The sequence below is a fragment of the Diabrotica undecimpunctata genome, chromosome 3, assembly GCF_040954645.1.
Source record: "Diabrotica undecimpunctata isolate CICGRU chromosome 3, icDiaUnde3, whole genome shotgun sequence".
Classification (NCBI taxonomy): Eukaryota; Metazoa; Arthropoda; class Insecta; order Coleoptera; family Chrysomelidae; genus Diabrotica; species Diabrotica undecimpunctata.
The window spans coordinates 122,515,450-122,535,510 of record NC_092805.1 but is presented as its reverse complement, the minus strand read 5'-3'; the positions used below and the strand labels follow the sequence as shown (position 1 = coordinate 122,535,510).

At 33.1% G+C, this 20,061-nt stretch overlaps 1 protein-coding gene across 1 annotated transcript in view; it reads right to left on the bottom strand.

The window, feature by feature from the left end:
• Positions 1-3,667: 3,667 nt before the first annotated feature.
• Positions 3,668-20,061, bottom strand: part of iav (transient receptor potential cation channel subfamily V iav) — a 79,304-nt gene continuing 62,910 nt past the window's right edge. Inside the window, exons 17-20 of the mRNA XM_072526832.1 lie at positions 15,180-15,581; positions 9,536-9,779; positions 7,442-7,564; positions 3,668-3,873 (exon numbers count right to left, since the gene is read on the bottom strand). Coding sequence (XP_072382933.1) covers positions 3,708-3,873; positions 7,442-7,564; positions 9,536-9,779; positions 15,180-15,581 — 935 coding nt within the window. The 3' untranslated portion in view covers positions 3,668-3,707. The remainder of the gene's footprint in view (positions 3,874-7,441; positions 7,565-9,535; positions 9,780-15,179; positions 15,582-20,061) is intronic.

The window sequence follows — 20,061 nt, the reverse complement described above, 5'->3', positions numbered from 1 at the left end:
AATTCCTACTTCTCAGTATTAATAGCTCAAGTATCCTACTATTGCAGACTTCTTTCTTAAAAAAAAGAAGAATTATTCTAAATAGTGGAAGTTTATCAAATTTTGGGTAGTATATATTTAAAAAATATATTTTAGTTTTTATAATTTAACATAACTATTTATTATATGGTGCAGATAAATAAATATTAATTGTCGGTAATTCGCAAAAGTTCTATTTTATTTACTATTTAGTTTGTTTACTATTAATATTGGCTATGAGTACGTGTGCTTGGTTGTATAGTAATTTCCAGCCACTTTTAGTCTGTCAAAAAGTAACTAACTTCGCAAAAAAATAATTACTAAATTCACTAGACAGTTCGGACTGGGAATAGCGAACCAAGTATACTTACCAGAACAGTCTTGTACGTTTTACGGTTACCACAACTTTGTAAATAAATTTAGTAAGACGTGCATACTAGAACTAAATGGCATATGACGTAATTCCCAAAAGACTTGCTAGAGGACGGCAATATTTCTTCAAAAAAGAGAAGCGAGTGTGCTAAATACAGGTCAAGTTGTGATCGCAGCCTAAAACTATATGCGTCCATATCTGTGGCTACTATACTGCCGTGATAAGGTAAAAAGCAGTAAATGCCAAAATAATGGTTTTGAGCTATTTGCAATTTAGGATTTTTTCTTCCACACAATTTATTGTTTATTTAATTTTAAGCAGAAGAACGTTAAAATACATTAAAAATTATGTCTTAAGTTTTGACAAACAAAACAATTATTACTTGGTTTACTTGGTATTACTTGGTTATTCAATGAAAATTCAGCAGTTACTGCTGTTTACCATAATATTCAAGTTGTTTTCTTAAGCAGTAAAAATGTAGAATTTTCAGCTTTATGTAAATATCGGTTTTGAAAATAAAACAAAAATGCAGAATAAAGCGGTAGTATAATCAAATTAAAAATAAAATGTAATTCACATTAATGGAAAAGAAAAAAATCGTAATTAATTACATAATATTGAAAAAACTATTCGAAATTTATTAAGTCTTCTACATTATCTTCTTTTAATGAATGCCAAAAATGCCGTCTGTTTTGAGGCATGAGGGGCACAGTTGCGAAATTATACCTTGTTTCTTTTGCGTAGGGACACCTCTACAATTATCGCGTAGTTTACTAGGAATTTCTAGTTTAAAATTTTCTTTAAAAAAATTATATTCTTTAAAATTTTCGTAGTTAATATTATTTTTATAAAAAAAGTAATCGGCTGCCTCGTCTGAACTGTACCACAGATATATCGCAAAGCAAAGGTCTATCCGTTTTTTTTATTTGGCTTTTGAATCTGCAGATTTCCAATTTAAAACATCTTCGTTTTTCAAACAAATTACGTTAATTTTTTTTCATTTGAATTTTCTACAGCCTTAATAAAATCGTTGAAGTTGTAAATATTTCCTTTATTTGTGATCTTCATGCTCTGTTCCACACCGTGATGAACTGAATCCGCACTCATGAAGGTGTGGCCTGTCTCAAAATATTTTAGGGTAATTTGAGAGGTAGCAATCATTTTTGTATTTACCATTGTGACAAACATGGTAAATAAGCACCAATTTTTATTTTGGGCTGAGCAATTGTCTGTCCAATACAATACTTTAACGGCGTCTCTTTCTTCAACTAAAGCTCTACAATCTGCAGATGCAACTTCCTCTGCCTTTCTTTCAGCCACTCTTTCATGCCACAAGACCGATATGTTTTTTTACAGCTTCTACGCTTCTTGTCTGCCATTGCTGCAAAGGTTAGATGAAAAGCCACACGTCGTCTTGTAAAAAATGTCTTCTGGCTTCCGGGAATCCTTGGTAGGATTATAACTTTCTGTAAGTCTACACTCCTTACTATTTCAGTTTCCACTTTTTCCTGTGCTACATCCTGTTTGTATTCAACTCTTCCTCTTTTAGCCTTTTCAGATAGCTGTAGCCATTTCAGGCAAGATGTACAAGATGCTTGAAACTTAATGTTTGCAGACTCAAGAGACAAGAGACTTAGTTTAGAACCAGCTGTTGTATTAATAATATTTGTTCCGTGTATTTTTTCATCGTCATTAGAACCTTCCACAATTTCAACATTTTCACCTGTTATGGCTATTGCCTCAATATGAGATTTTATTTGCTGAACATGCAACATACAGTAGTCGCACTCCTCATTTCCTAATTTTGGAAAGCTAATATTCATGTCAGACACCACTTTCCGGTAGGTGTAATAGCTAACTTTATTTTCCGAATATTTCTGAAGGTAATCGGCATGCGTACTTCGAATTGTGATATCGTTAGATAGATACAAACGGTTAGGAGCATGTTCTCTTCTGTAGTGACTTATACATGGATGAAACAATGAAATATAATGTACCAAAATTTGACGATTGCATTTGTTAGACGGTGCTGCTGATCCCCGTCTATCTTTATTTGGGGTTATTGATTCCGGTCTTGAATTGCGTAACATCGTTGTAATAAACTTATCGTTTTTTTCGTCATAGCCAAGAGTTCTTAAAAAAAAAATTTACATGCTCTATGTATGTGCGTTTTCATCTGGTAACATGTAGATTAAAATTCTACTTTTCTTTCATACTTCCACCTTAGTTGTTCCACGTACTTTATCTTTTTGAATAATACAACCATGTATCCAAGATCTTCTTGCATTGTAATCCATTTTATAGAATTCATTCCAAATGGCTACTCTTCTTTCCTCTTTTATTTTTTCTAGACATCTCTTCTTCCATAAACATGAATTTCTTAACTGATGACTTTTCCTATCTCTTTCTCTCCGTTCTGAATGTCTTCTTACTCTTTTCCTTTTTCTGGTACGAACTTTATCACCTATGTTTTTAGTTTCATTACCTTCAGTAATATTATTGTCTTCTGAACTATCAGTCTCAGGGAGATAATTTGGATCATCAATTGAATTGTATGAGTATCCACTAAGGTGGTTTAGTACCTACTGTCTTGAGCTGATACTTCTGCTTGTGTTACCAAAGACACTAAATATTTACCCCGTGAGGTAAACATGTTATTTAAACAGTTGGTGCACTCCACAAAATACAACACCTTACATACACTCCAAACGGTAGACTAAACAAGTCCAAGTACGGTCTGAAACTGCAAATTAAACTTTCTGCGTTATGTCATGTGTTTATTTTAACGGATATTAAATCAGGTGATGTTTAAACAAATGGCAGTATCTGAGAAGATACTGCCTTATGTCATGATATTATAATACAAATTGTGTTCCAGGTCTCTGTGCAGGCAAACAGCAGTAATTAGTTATTAAGTTAGATACTGTCTGTTACCATCACATTGAGAGATACTTTGTTAGTTACTGCTTTTTGCCATTGCTATTTCTGGTGTAAGTTGACTATCAATGTGAACCAAACCCTTTGTAAAAGCAAGAGCAGTTACTACTTAGGTAGGCTACATTAAAATCTCATTTTTGACAAAAATGTCACTTACTGACTTTTACCTTAACACGGCAGTATATCTGTAATAAATTCTGTTGGTGTATATGACATGTTCCAAATTTGATACAGTATAAACTCTTAAACACCTGAAAAGTAATAGATATGTGCAATCATACTTTTTATAATAAAAATCTTTGATAACAAGATAAAATTTTTATTAATAATAACGGAATTATTTTTTCTTAACATAGAAAAATATAATCTTATATATAATTTATAAACTGTCTTCGTTTTGCCATGCCAATATTGAATTCATATTTGCTATACTTTTTGTACTCCAAGGTTCCAAAGGATCCGGAGAAGTAAGTTCGTCGGAATCTTCATATTCTTCCTTATTTTTTGCAGATTTGCACTGCCTTTGGTCCATAGTTGGCGCAACTCTAAAAAATCATGTATTATTTTTATAAATATACAAATTGACAAATATCGTGGTTGGCTACCAAAATATTGATTTTTATAGTTTACATATTGATGCTTTAACAGGTTCTTTGGTGTATATATGCCAAGATAGCAATGTATGTAAGATAGAAAAAACGGGTGTGGCAATCCAGTGGGACTGCGGTAAAAGTTATACTTCTATACACACGTTTGCCGTTACAAATTTATATGGGAGTCAATCTGCACAATCATTACATATGTAATGGTATAGGTAAGAGAGAGCAGAAAGAGAAACAGAATTAGGTATATAGGTATATGGTGCATCGTTTGCTGTATATAAACAACATTTGACTTGTAATAGGAGGATTTCATCAAAATATAATAATATTTTGATGAAAATGTATATTTTTATTTTCATATATGTATGAAAGGAGTTGAATGCAAAAAAATGTTTTTACACATACTCTGCAGTAAAATTCATTGTTTATTTTGTTATTAATATAAAAATATAATACAATACACTGCAACATAATTCAATATAATAATACAATACAAATTAAAATGCAATAGTCATAAGTATTTAAAAATGACAATATACATAACTTATTTCGCATATATTTAATATACGCATATAACTTCAAAAACTGAGCAATGAATCGCTGTTGTAAAATTTTTATTCTAAACTCCATTAAAAATTTGTAAAATCGTTATTTTTATATAGATAAACAAAAGTATCATTTTTAATCCTAGCCTATTAACCAATTTTTCGTTTCCAACAATAATTTTTTCAAAACAAATTTTTTTTGAGCGGGTTAGAGTATTTTTTATATACATATGTTTGTAAAAATTTGTTCAAATACATTTTATTGTTTTAAACACAGTAATTAATATTTTTAAATATTTTTTAACAAAAAAAAAAAACAAAAAATTGCCTCACCGTGACATGTTAGCACATTGCCGTGACCAGAATTCGAACCTGGGTTACCACGGCCACAACGTGGGATCCGAACAACTCTCCACTAGACGATCACGGTTAATTAGGCGATGTGTATTACGATTATAGTTCGAATATTTTAAAACTCTAACCTAAGATTCCATTAAAACAAATTTAGGTCAGTTGTTTACAAAAGAAACAATGTACTTAATATTAATTTAATATACCATTTTATATAAATAAGAACGCTAATAATTAAAAATAAAGTAATCAATCAGTGGAAATAACAACAAATAAATGTTTCCGATTCTAAAAATGCTAAGGTATTAAATAAATAATATTCATCAGTATTTAAAAATGACAATAGGTATACATAACTTACTTACCCATATGTGTTATTTACCATGATAATAATATTAATACAAATTTAATTAAAATGAAATATTCATAAGTATTTAAAAATGACAATATACGTAACTTACTTACGCATATGTTTAATTTACCATGATAACAATATTAATAAAACAAATATTGTTTGGTGATACAACTGTCAATTTATCCGACATTGATAAATACAATATTTAATTGTTGTTTGTTGTGCATATAAGTATACACAATATAAATTTGAACTTTCTTGAGATATTCACAAGTTTTAATTTATAATTTAACATGCCTAAAGAGGCTTGTTACTCCCGTGCAAATTTCCGATTCACTCTCGTGCAAATTTCCAAAGTCGAACGCGCGTCTTGAAGTATAACTTCAAAAACCAACAACTCGGATTATGTTGTAAATTTTCATTTTATTTTAAAATTTAGCATTTTATATATAGCATATTACATATAAAAATCCTTAGAACAGAAAAACACTCAGGTGCGAAAAATTCAATCCACGCCTATTCTATAGAGAAGAAGACGCATTTTTTTGGAGATGACACTTATATATTGGCCATAGATTTTAAGAGGAACATTAAATGTAGATAAGAAGCACCATTAAAGCAAAAAAAATATTTATAAAAACAAATGGCTTTATTCGAAAATTGACAAAGTGAAAAGTAGCTTTGTTTTTAAAAAAAAATTATAACAAAGTAATGTGATTGTCATTTGTTATGAATACCTATACCTATTTCCTCTTATAACAGCTTGCATACCTCTTGGTACTGCGATAATTAAATTTTGAACATGAAGTTGGTCCAATTCGTCCCACATTGTTTTAAGATCCGCACTAAGCTCAGGTAACTTGTTGGATTGGATTGAGGTCGGGGCTGAAAGCTGGCCAATATATACGGACAATCCCGACGGTCAAAACTAAAATAAGGTCCTATAAATGGCGCAAAAGGCACTACATGCCCATCTAAAATTGTTGTTATATAGCTTGCTCCTATTATAGAACTTTCATCCACAAGAACAAGAACAAGTCAGTACGGGCATCCGAACTAATACCAGCCCAAACCATAACGGAGAACTCTCTATAGGTTATTCTGTCGGCAATATTGCATTGGGCAAATCGTTCTCCTCGACTTCTCCAGATTCTTTAGCAAACATTTGGCGACCTCGAGCAAAACTTGGACTCATGCGAGAAAACATTACGCCAATCTGCTTAATTCCAATATTCGTGTTCCCTTGCAAAAGCAAGTCCGGCTCTCCGGTGTTCCACGGATCGCTGTGGGCATAGGACTGGTTTTCTGGATATTAAATTCACTTCATGAAGATGTCGTCAAACTGTCCACTTACTTACATCCACATTTCTGCATTGGTTCAACGATTTACCAGCTCAATTAAAATTAGAGGTATATTTCTTCAACATGAAGAGACAAAATATCGATCATCGCGTGGGGATGTTGCTCTCCTGCGGCCTGATTCTCATCTTCTAGTGTAGATGCAGTTTTGATTGAACCGCTGAATGGTTCTTTAAACAGCACAACGACTTGCACTTAGCACGTGGGCGGCATAATATTCGCTACTGCCATCTTGCACTAAACATAGCTCTTACAACATCCGTTGATGTTAATGTCATTTTACAACAATTTAAAATTCTGAACTCAAAACGTTTTAATACCAAATTGGTCTGGTTATTAAAATCAGTGCAATAACCTAATAATTTCTTACCGCTTAGCGCTTAACTTATTTTTGAAAAAATCACAAATTCCTATATAAGAAATGCCATAAAATTTTTAAAAACAATATATAGAAAGCAATATGTAATTGTCTTTATACGAGGGTTTCTTTAAATTTATATATGCCATATACCAAGTCCCAAATTTTAACTCGCAATAAATGGGAAATTTTTTATCTAATAATATTTCAAATGTCTTTTAATATATTGTTTTCTAAATGTTTAGTATTGGTACCTTTATTTTGTTAAGAAGCATTGATTGTATTTTTATTTTAACCTATTAATTTTTGGTTGGTTCAAGACTTTTCTACAGTTCGAAGTTTATACTGCTTATCATTTCAAATTTCGATAATCAGTCTTGTTTCGAAATAAATATCTTTAAAAGTTTGAAAAGTTTTGTTGCGAAATTGCTCAAATTGCAAAATACTTTCGTTATTGTTAAGAATAATACGATCAATATTCTAAAGGAATTAAACTTACAAATATGAGTTAAATAAACGATATAAATTAAACTTATTAATTACCTGTTAGTTTTTCCAGTTGTGGGCCTTTTCTTCTTTTTTGATTTGGGTTTGACATTTGCTGACTCAGTATCTACCCCACTACCAACTCCATGAACAGTTACAGTCTCAGAGAGAGAAGATGATCTAAAAGTAGAAAATCTTAATATATGTATATCCAGTAACTCTCCTGACAAACAAAGAACGGAGATTCCTCAGATAATTTTAAGACAATTTAACCCAATTCACCTAGTCCGAAAATGCTTCCTCCCGTCTGAAGGGAGCTAGAGCTCTTTGAAGATGGTGCCTTGTAATTAGTTTTTTTTAATTATTCGTTAGATGATGTGCCTTTAAATATTCTGCAAAACTTATGTTTTCTACATGACGGCTGTTCGGCCTACTTTAGCAGGAATGTACGAGACTTTTTTGATAATAACTACGAAGACCACTGGATTGGAAGAGGCGGTCCAGTTTCTTGGCCAGCAAGGTTGCCGGATTTTAATCCTTGTGATTATTGTGTTTGGGCATACATAAAAGTATTTGTTTATTTCTTTCCGATACAAAATCGTGCACAACCTTGGGCTAGGATACAAGATGCTTGCAACAAATTTATAAATAACTTTGGAATTGTTGCAAGAATTCAGCGTTCTTTAAACAAAAGCATCATAAAAAACATCTTTTTTAACTATCTACTTTTGATACTTGTTCTTTTGTGTTAGTTTCGTTTCATCGTAATAAATAGTTTGTTTTCAAAACTCTAAATAGAATTTTGTTTCAATTTTATTTTTTGCTTCTTTTTCCAAATTTTTTACGAATTGTATACCGCATGTATTAAAACAAAATATAATTTATAAAATTAATGAAGGTATAATTAAATTAACTTTTATGACGAAAAAACGAAAAATTTTTAAATAGATTTTTCTACAAAATGGTATATCCTACCGACTTAAAGTAAGCGTACCTTTTAATACTAAAATACCTGAAAATTTAATAATTAAGTATAACGAATAGTTAACAGTTAAAGATAAAAAAGTTATGCGTTAAAATAACCGTTGACCTACCCAAAACGGACGCCTATGACCGGTACTAGAAATTCGCAATTAATCAGATCGATTCAGCTTTAGATAATAAATAATCGTACCAGTTTTCGTTTTTCTAAATGAAAGCGTTCTGGAGGTATTAAAAAAAAACTAATTGCAAGCAGCCATCTTCAAAGAGCTCTAGCTCCCTTAGGAAGCATTTTCGTACTAGGTGAATTGGGTTAAATTGTCTTAAAATTATCTGAGGAATCTTCGGTCTTCGTATATCAGGAGAGTTTCCGGACACCCTGTGTTTACATACTTTATTAGAAAATTAAAAAAATTTAGAAAACTTAACAATTATTTAAATTTTGCGTTGTCGACAATTTCGCGTTTGATAATTTGACACGATGTAAATGTCGTTTAACAGCTATATTGGTCGGTCGAATTTATTGAGTTCTTAGTGTCCACTGTCCACTGTCCACTGTCCAGTAAATCAGAACATTTATCCTGTTTTTAGTCATTCCAGTAAGCGTTTTGAGAAAAATTCAAAAATAAATTATAAACAAGAGTTAACAAGAAATGCAGCTAATTCATCGCAATCACACCTTATATTAAACGTTTAATTTGATATCGATTTTTGGTAGGTTTTGATATACCAACACGTGGTATACATGGTTATACAGAAATACTAAAGAAGTCCATTTTTTATTTTCAGCTGAATTTTGATTCTTAAAAATGTCACCAAATAGACGTAGCACCTTGGGTCGTAGAACTCGCAGTCCTGCAAGTAAAAAAAAATACGAGCAAGTCAAAGTGACGAGCAATGGGAAGCGTGAAATGAAGTTCGAACGGCATTCAATTATTACGTGGCAATCGATTACAGTTTACAGCAAATTGTAAATATTAAATATTGGACACATGAATATTGTGTGTTTCATATTGAAAGGCATTTAAGTTTAAATATGAAGACCCTGAATTGTGTTGCGCCAGTGGCCAAGACAAATTCACGCCATATATTGATTTCCGGAACTAATAAATTTTGGTAGTGGTACATATTGATATTTATATGATATTAACACAGAAATAAATCACTTACATATCAGGTTCCCTTATTGTTACATCTAGTGCCTCCAGCCCTGATTGCAACACTGCCGTTTCTGTGGCGTTAATGAACCCTTGGTTTTGAATGATTGGCATTATTTCTATCGTATCCGCAGTACTGGAATCTGAATCTATGAACAACTTTCTCTTATCGGAGGTTTTGGACTTTGCTGAAGAGTTGCGAAGATGAGCAGATTTTGATCGTCTTGTTCTGGAGACTTTTCCTAGCAGCGGTGCCTCTAAACAAAATATTTTGATGTTATGTATACTCAAATATTTGCTAAAAACATTCTTAATTATAAAAGTAATTTCATACATGACAAAAAAAACTTTCTGAACCGGATAATGCTTTATTTGAATTATTCTTCACTGTGTCCTATCTACACCTGTTACAGTTTCGCAACTTCATGCAAATTATAATTAAAAATTAAATAGTAATTATTTCTACGAAGCACTTGCAACTCCATCGAATTGCGGGTAGTACAAATCAAATTTGAAGAACCCACCGATATTTGAAAGTATTAGGCAACATCAGCGTAATCTCTGCGCTCCATCCGTATTTCCGGATGGCAGTCTCTTCGGAAGAGTAGTTACCAGCTTCATAAATTACTTGTTCACCTACCTACAGTCTCACTTGGAGATTTAATGTTTGTTGTAAACTTAAATTGTTGCTGCTGCATAGAAAGTACCGTTTACTTGTATAATTGTTAAATACATTGTTGCGAAGTTACCTTTGTCCTGAACTATTTTATAGTGTGTCGCGTTTGAACTTTTAACAGAACATTTTACTTGCGTTTGAAATTATTAACGTTACTTATAGAGTATTTGTATCCTTATTGATTCCTGTATTATTGATTTCGTTATTATTAATTTGCTTGTATTCATAATTTTATTGATTCATTATTAACACATTCGCGGGCGTGTCTGTAATTGCAGACACATGTGTAGGGACAGGTCTGCGATTGCAGACGATTTTTGTACCATCGAAAATATCACGTAGGCTACTGCAGCCGCAATGCCCATAAGAAATACATTAAATATGAAGGTTGGTGTCCCTATATATTGAGTTTGTTGTCAGGGAAGTGTCCCATGAAAGCATTTTATTTGACCTTGATTCTTCCGCGCTCCCCTACTCACATTATATTTTCCTGGCGTCACGTCTGTTAAAACAGGCAGTCTCTCCATATACTTTGCATGGTGCAGTCGTTTATTGTGCGTTTCTACACACGCGTTTTGGGTGTCGCAAGCAAATTGTCGCAATTATAGCAAAAGTAAGTACATTTAAAAGTTTATTATTGTTTTTGAAAACTGCCTCAGATAAAATCTATATTTATTCCCACGATAGACTAAAACAAAACCATTATTTTCACTGGTATATTTATTCTCAAAATAGACTAAAACAAAACCATTATTTTTGCGTGATTGCTGATTCAATATTGAACAGCCGGACTTATTGTTTAGTTTGAAAATCGCTCAAACCTTCGGCTAACGCTAACAGATACATGGTATATTATTACCTTGTTCTACGTGTTATTTTTCGTCCATCACATGACTCTTACATATTTTTGTGCTTAGCCTATCTTTGAAATAAAAATGTCTTGACGGTCAAAGTAAATTATTTTACAAATAAACACTTGTTCCAGGTTCTGAAAAAATGGACCCTAAAGAAGAACGCAGATTACTGGATCTTTTTGATGAAGTTGAACCTGAATCGGATGATGAAAATGATGATCACGAGAGTAGCAGCGATACAGACCAATTTGCTGGATCAGATGATAGATACCTAGAGTATTCACCTACAAATGATAGTTATTCTGCTAATTCATCTGACGAATCTAACTTCAATTCAACTCCACTACCACCACAAGATAAAACTAATTCAACTCCGCTACCTGTCGTAGGTCAAACTAACCCAATTCCACCACCTGTCGTAAATCAAACTGTAGAGGTTGCGGATGGTTCTAGTTCCGAAGAATCTGATGATTGGGAAGAAACGTATGATGACATACCAGACTTTCAGTTCGATCATGCTGCTGCCGGGATACAACTACATTTTGACCATGAACCTGTACCACTAGAAATTTTCAAATTGCTTTGGACTGACGAAGTAATGGATCTTCTTGTAAATAGTACCAATGGATATGGTCTCAAGCTGGAGATATCAAATCGCCCTAAACCTAAACATTCCAGAACAACTAACTTTGTTGAGACTACAAAAGAAGAACTTTACAAATTTATAGGGATTTCTTTATTGCAAGGACAAATTCGATTTCCAATTATGCGAAAACTTTTCTCATATAATCCACTATACTACCACCCTGTATTTTCCTATGTTATGTCCGGACGCCGATACGAACATCTGCTCAGATGTTTCAACTGCACAAATGAAAAAGACAAAAATGATAGGCTCAATAAAGTAAGTGAATTATTGAAGATTTTGATTAGGAACTACCGAGGATGAGTCCCTATTATTACATAGAGGCAGGCTGAGTTTCAGACAATACATCAAAGGAAAGAAAGCAAAATATGGAATCAAATTCTACGAGCTGTGCACGACAAAAGGTTATACTTGCAACATCGACACTTATAAAGGCAAAGAAATAGAAGAAGGCAATATGACAAAATTGCAATCTCTCGTATTTAGGCTTCTTTCACCTTTTTTGGACAAGGGACACCATGCTGTTATGGATAATTATTATAACAGCGTTCCCCTGTCAAACAAATTACTTCAACGTAAAACTCATACAACAGGAACCCTTAGGTCGAATCGCAGAGGAAATCCTAAAGAAATCACTACCAAAAAAATTAAGAAGGGTGAGCATAAATGGCTGCGAAAGGGCAAGGTGTATGTCTCCAAATGGAAAGATAAGCGGGAGGTGTTGATGATCACCATCAAATTCCATCCAGAAATGATCGAGACTACTAATTCTTACAACAAAACTAAAATTAAACCAAAAGAAGTCTCAGAATATAACCTAAATATGGCAGGTATTGACAGAAGTGACCAATTAACATCTTATTACAGCTGTCCACGAAAATCAATACGATGGTATAAGAAAGTAATATTTCATCTGATTGACGTTACTGTTGTCAACAGTTACCTTCTTTACCGCGATATAACGAAATCGAAGATCACCCTTCTTATGTTTCGAGATGCTATAATAAAAGATCTACATACTTGGAATTTCACCAAATATAAAAGACGGAAGAAAACTTGTCAAACGTGGGTCGATAAATAATCCCAGGGAATGTTTAAGTTCAGCCCCTCCTCAAGCTGCTTTACAACATGTTTTGGAGAAAATACCCTCGCCTTCCAGTTACAAAAGAAAAAGTTATTTTTTGGGATGTCGCCAATGCTCCAGAAATGGAAAAAGAGGGCAGACATCATGGCGCTGCTCTGGATGTGATGAGAAGCCACCGCTATGTGCAGGAGATTGTTTTAAAAATTTTCACTCGTAAATTTTCCCAAGTATTTTTTTCTAGAGAAAATGTTTTCCTCTTGCGTTGAGTATTATTAACGACAGTAATTAGTTTTATAACAAAATACGTGGTTTTTTATTTATTTTGGCAATATCTGTTTCTACTACTATGCGTCTGCAATAGCAGACTGTGTCCCTGTACATTAAAATTTTCAATGTATAGGGACACGTCTGTAATAGCAGACACCTATTTTTTTCTAGAAAAAAAGACGAAATCGCTTTTTTAACTCTTGATCAGTACTTATTATTGCAATAAAAAAGGATTTTAAAACAAAAAACTAGTGATGTTCTGAGTAGGTTAAAAATATACCAAGTGTCCGCGAATGGGTTAATGAACGACTCCTTGAACCCATTAATACCCACCGCCAAGAGAGAAACTGAAAATATTGTTCTGAAGCTATTTTCTTGTGGCATTTTAAAGTAATTACTATTTAAATGGGAATAAGCCACAATTAAAGGTTAAAGTAAGTTTAAATGTTTGTATTTTGAGAACGATTTCCGAAGTAGAAATTGAAACGTCAATAAACTTAATTTAACCTTTAATTGTAGCTTATTCCAATTTAAATAGTAGAAACTCAAAATACCTTAATCCTTTAGTAGTTGTTTTTAATTATGATCATAATTATGTAAAATATAATATAAAAAAATATTTTAAATTTGGATTTTGAAAAAAAAAATGGTGTATCCAACCAAGTACACTGGGACAATCAGGATAAAATATATAAAACAAATTTGTACATAATCAATAGCAATATTGAACATAAAAATGAATACAGACCAAGGAAACATTTAATAAAAATACATACACATACATAAAAAACACATAATTAATTATTGTGTTTTTTGTGTAAAATATTTTGAAACACTTTCTATGCTCAGTGCATAGAGTTCCATTACATTTTCCGCACATCCATCTAACTCTCATGTGGTATTTACGACATCTTCGATGGATCGTGGTTCTTTTAGGAAAATTGCCATCTGGAGTATCCAGTATCCAATTGACAGCTAACCAGATGGTTTGATAGATGTGGATCGTCTTTGTATGGCTTTGTTGAAAGCTCTGCAGAAATGGTCATACAATATTTCTTTGAAATATTAGCAAATCTATTTTGTCATTTTCATTTTTAATTCTATATGGTTTCCACGCATTGACAACTGTCACATTAATCATATGGGTAAAGAGGAAGAAGAAGAAGAAGAACCTACCACCATTTTTTCCATGGATACCGATTCTGTAATTATTTACTCCCTGATCGAGTAAGTCCACACCCCCAGTCGATAAATTGTAGGAATTGAATAACTGAGGTTGTGAGCTGCTGCTACTTTTTCTTTCTGTTTTGCATACCAACGCTTCACTTGTGCAAGGGGCTCTATGGTATCGTTATTGGTACCCATGGTCACAGCACTGTTGTCGTTCCATCTTGTAAATATTATAGCACTTTTTTGATTGTAGCAATGATCATAATATCCACAATTTTTTCTCTTCAGCTCTTTGCCTTGTAGAAGAGGACATTTTTTTATACGATCATCACGAAGTGTGCCTGTATATCTGATACTATTTTGTTACAATGTTACTAAAAGGCCATAACTTGCAAAATATTTATCGAAAAATCTTATGTGATCAGTTGAAACTGTAATTATACTCAGAAGGTCTAAAAAAACTTGATCCTAGTGGGAGTTTAGACCTTTTCTGGTTCATCTGTTCTTCGCTAGCTGAAGGCTTATCTCCGCAGTACGTATCAAAAGCATAACAGTAGCCAGTAGAATTGCATAACATCCACCTTGTTGCATCCAAGTGCCTGCAGATCTTTAGGGCCAGGGGTTAAAGGGATAAGAGGTCGGGAATTTAGGATTTTAGGATAAAAGTCCTCAAAAACTAAATTTGCATTTCCCACAACAGGAGTTAAGTAATATTTGGTAGTTTTATACCTGATTCCCATATACCTGCATAGTGAGTTGGCAAAAATAAAATATGCTAATGTACACTATGCTAATTAACTGCAGTACGACCGGTTTATACGAATATTAGGTAAAAAAGCTTCCATACTTTTAATATATTTGACAAACTAATAAAACATATTGCCTAATTTACATATTTTATACTTCAAAGTTAACCGGGATATAAAGAAATCTATTTTTATGAACAATGCATTTTCTTACCTCCAAATCCTTCGCTATCACTACCGCTATCCAAAACAGCAAATGTTTTTTTCAAGTTTTCTTCAACTTTCTTTATTAGTGTCTCTGTGCCGGCAAATATGCCAGCTAGGGTTTTCACGTTTACGCCAGACGGCTGACTTTGAATTTGAGATTGATTATGAGCTTCTTCTTTAGCGAGATTTGCTGCAGACAACGCTAAAAATTTTAACTTTTCGGGATCTGCGTCTTTCTCATCACATAAGACTAGTTCTCGTAACGGATCTTCAATTTTAGGACCGCTTGCAATAAGACTCTGACAGAACTTAGAGTCTGCTATAGGTTTAGGGGCAGGAGGTGAAATTTGTGGAAGGCATTGTGAATCTGTTAGTTGAGTTAAAGCTCCCATCATCGCTAAATCTGAAACTGAAAAATTATTATTGACATTAACTCATCTTTTACAGTTAAATAAACGTAAAATTTGACAGAGATCCAGCTGAAATAGCGAAAATAATAATAGCAATATTCACCAAAATAACAAATGAAGAAAGTTGCTCAAACATTTCAAAAAATAAAAACAGGAAATCAATTATGGCAAAAAAATATAGCTGGAGAAGTGTGGAGAGCTTTAGGAGAGACAGAAAAAAGTTGGTTTACAGATTTGTTCGATATAATTATGATCGGAAAATGGCCATACGAATGAAAAAGCAGTACCTATCTATATATAGTACATTAGTACTTTTTTATAAAAACAAATGAGATTGCACAAGCCACAAGGCAATAAAACTACTTAGTCACATCATGAAAATATGGGAGAGGGTAATTGATAGATGGATACGTGAAGAGACCGATATATCCAAAAATCAGTTTGGACGTATGCAAGGCAGATCAACAACTGATACAATTTTCCTTACCATAAAGCAGCTGATGATAAAGTAGCTGAAAATATAGGAATTATGAAATAAATAGTCATGCGATATTTATTGGTCTTGAGAAAGGAGTCCCCAGTAAGTATGTAAAGGTTGTGAGAGGTATCTATAAGGGAGTAAAAATTAGTGTTGGAACAGGTGTAGAAGAAACTGATCAATTTCATATGACACTAAGATCGCATCATCTATCAGTGCTTAGTACTTATTTATTCTCATTAATATTAGGTCAGATAACACGGAAGTACAGGATAACATTATCTGGTACTTACTAATGTATGCAGATGATGTACCGTGAGTAGGAAATACTAAAAGAGATTTAGAGCAAAAACTGGTACACCTGTGAACAGTTCTAGAAGGGACAGGTTTAAAACTTAGTAAAACAAAAACTAAGTACTGCAAAAAAAAGAAAGATTGAAACGTGTCAAAAATCCGATTGCTATTTCTTGTACAACTTTCCTTATTTTATTATAAAATAACGAAATCTTATTTAACCCTGTACATAATTTTTTTAAGCCTTTCTCTCTATTCGGATTGCCGAATATAGGCTTCTCCTAATTCTCGCTATTCATCTCTGTTGTTTGTAAGACGTTTCCACATTGGTCCTGCAGTTCTTTTAATATCGTCGCATTTGCGGTCTTCCTCGTGGTCTTTTGCCTTCATATGGTCGCCAATTCCCGATTTCTTTATTCCACCAACCATCTTTAAGACGTTCGTTATGTCCAGCCCATTTCCATTTCAGTTTATCTGCCTGTTCGACAGCATCTTTTACTTTTGTTCTATTACGAATGTCTTCATTGGTTTTATGGTCTTTGAGTGAGATACCCAGCATCTGTGGTTCCATAGCTCTCTGAGTTTTTCTGATCTTCTCCGTGTTTATTTTAGTGAATGTCCAGGTTTGAGCTCCATATGTAAGTACAGGTAGGATACAGGAATTAAACACTTTGCTTCGCAGTCTTTGAGGTATATTTTTATTTTTAAGTATGTATGAGAGTCTTCCGAATGCTGCCCATCCCATTTTTACACGTCCACTTATTCCGGTAGTCTGATTTTCTTTGCTTACCTTGACATTTTGACCCAGATATGTATATTCATCTACGTGTTCTATCTCTGTCCTTTGGATGTTTATCATAGGTTTGCCATCTTTGTTTGATATAAGTTTAGTTTTGCTGAAATTCATTTTCAGTCCTTTTTTTAGGGATTCTGTGTGTAGCTCCTCAATAATCGTATTCAGTGCATTCCACGTGTCGGCTATTAGTACTACATCATCTGCGTATCTAAGATGGTTCAAGTATCTTCTATTAATAGGGATTCCCTTATTTTCCCAGTCTATTGACTTAAAGATGTCTTCTAGGGCAGCTGTAAATAATTTCTCCTTGTCTTACGCCTCGGTTGACTTTTACTGGTCTTATTTCGATTTCATTACCCAACGTCACTATCATTTCAGCTTGTTCGTAAATATTATGTATTAATATTCTGTATCTGGAGTCGATCTGGTTGTTGACTAATGCTTCTTCTATTGCCCACAGTTCTACGCTATCAAAAGCTTTTTCATAATCTATAAAAGCCAGACATAATGGGTGATTGTATTCGTTAGTCCTTTCGATTAGGATTGTTAAAGTATATAGATGGTCACAGGTGCTGTACCCTTTTCTAAATCCAGCTTGTTCTACTGGTTGATATCCGTTAAATTTAATTGTTAACCTGTTTGTAATAATCTTTGTAAAGGTTTTGTAAAGTTGGTGAAAGAAGTGAAATTGATCGATAATTTTTCAGGTCTGTGGTGTCTCCCTTTTTGTGTATTAGTATTGTTTTAGCAGTATTCCATTGTTCGGGTATGTTGCCTTCGAATAAACATTTATTAAATAGTATTTTGTATCGATATGTGATGGCTTCTTCTCCGCCTTCCTTCAGCATTTCTGCTAGGATTCCATCGCTTAAAGGAGCTTTATTCCTTTTTATTTCTTTTACTGCGCTTTTTATTTCTTCGTGGCTTATTTCGGGCATCACTTCTAAGTTGACATTTGTTATCTGCCTTTTCAAGTTCTGCTTTGAGGAGTAAGGGGGGTCGTTTTTTCATCTTTGCTTATATTTAGAGTTGCGGTGTTCAATCGTTGGGTTTTTATCGATTTCTTGCTTCGCCCAAATTCCATGAAGCTGTCCTTTTTTCCAAAGGAGTGGGATTTGCCATTACTGTATGGTCTACCCACCTAGAGACCCATTCCTTTTGCTTTAGATATCGCCATATTCCTGTTAGGAAAACACCACGCTGGCTAGACGGGTTGGTGAGTGATTATTTAACCCTTTACATAAATAATACCTTTTAATTCTTATAAATATCTTTTCATGAAAAGAGTTAAAGACTCATCTATTTTGACTAAAAGTTAGGTACACAATAAGATCTACAAAAATTACTGCTCGGATGCTGTAATACGATTCTCGTTTTACAATTTTCTATACTTTTGTGATCTGGTTGCCCAAACGCTGTTAAATCTACCTATTTCGTTAATGCCGCCGGTCTATTGTTTGTAAATTATAGTAAATATTATTTAGAAGTTTGACCGTAAGATATAAATTCCCATTATAAGAATCTTCTAAGTTTGACTAAAGTCGTCGGTAGTTCTTTTGTTTGCAGGTATAGAATATGATTTTCCAAAGAATGCTCGGACCACCCAACAAATCAACGCTACTTTGTTATTCCAATATTCTTCCTATAAATAGGCCAACTCCGGCTATCCTATTCAGTTTTCCGTTAGAATTTGAGTTGAGATGATCCGTTTTTGCCCATTGCGGAAGAACCTGCAATTTATGATTTGTATCACCGATTCTGTTGGTTAAATTACCCTATTTCATTTGGCTTCAAGATTTGACTGTGATGTACAAGCCAAATTCTTCTACAATTAGGACCCGCTAATATCCAGCCTTCAGCATAAGAAAGTTGACTACACAGCTAGGTGAATACCCAGTCTATTCACTTTACAATCTAATCGAAGGTAATGTACAGCTGGTTCCTAAAAAAACTGATACGACTCTTAGTAAGATTTGATCATTTTGAGCAGTGTATTTGATTGGTCTGACATTATATTAAATTTATTATGACAGACAAACAATAAAATAAACAAACAAACAACAAACAACTAATTACATAATATGTTAATTTATAAATTGTAATAATTATTAAGGTGTTAATTTTGATATTATTTTCAATTCCTGAATTTCATAAAGAGTATATAAATAATAGTTTTTACATAAAATAGGGTTGTTATTAAGGAGTAAAACAAACGACTCAACAATATATTAAAGCAAGAATTATAACCAAATTAAAAAATAACTGGGCACTATCAGAGGCAGCAAAATATTTTAACATGAGCTGAAGAGTCAGGTATTTATCCTTTAAGTGAGGATAAGATATTACAAAAATTTGATATGTTATGTGATGTGATGAAATCTACAACAAGAAGGAGCTGCTCCATTTTTTCCAGAAAAGTTAGAACTTCAGGTTAAACGCAACTTTCAGTCAGATGATGTCAATTCTACCAGTACGTCTAGCCACCATACAGAAAGATGTGACACCGAAAAAACTTTAGAATTCTCATTATTATCAGCAATAAAGAGGAAATAAGAAAGACCAGAAACACTGAAACGAAATAGAGTTCGAATAAAATTTGCTAAATGTCTTACTAGCGCAGAAGTTTTGGAAAGAATTCATTAAGAAAGCACTGCAAAAAGTTTGAAAAAACCAATTAAAAGCCGATGAAGGCGAAAAAGAAAACAATTAAATCAAGTTCTGAGAGCGAAGTTAGTTTATTTCTCTCTATTTGGAAGATGAAGATTATATTCCTAATACAGTGGTGGCAAAAACAAAAGAACACGTTGATAAGCGTAGGAATGAAATTCATCATTACATTGGAAAGGTAATAGAAATTATTTTCGAGGGTATTAAAATAGCAATGACTTTCCTGTGAACGAAAGAAAAATGT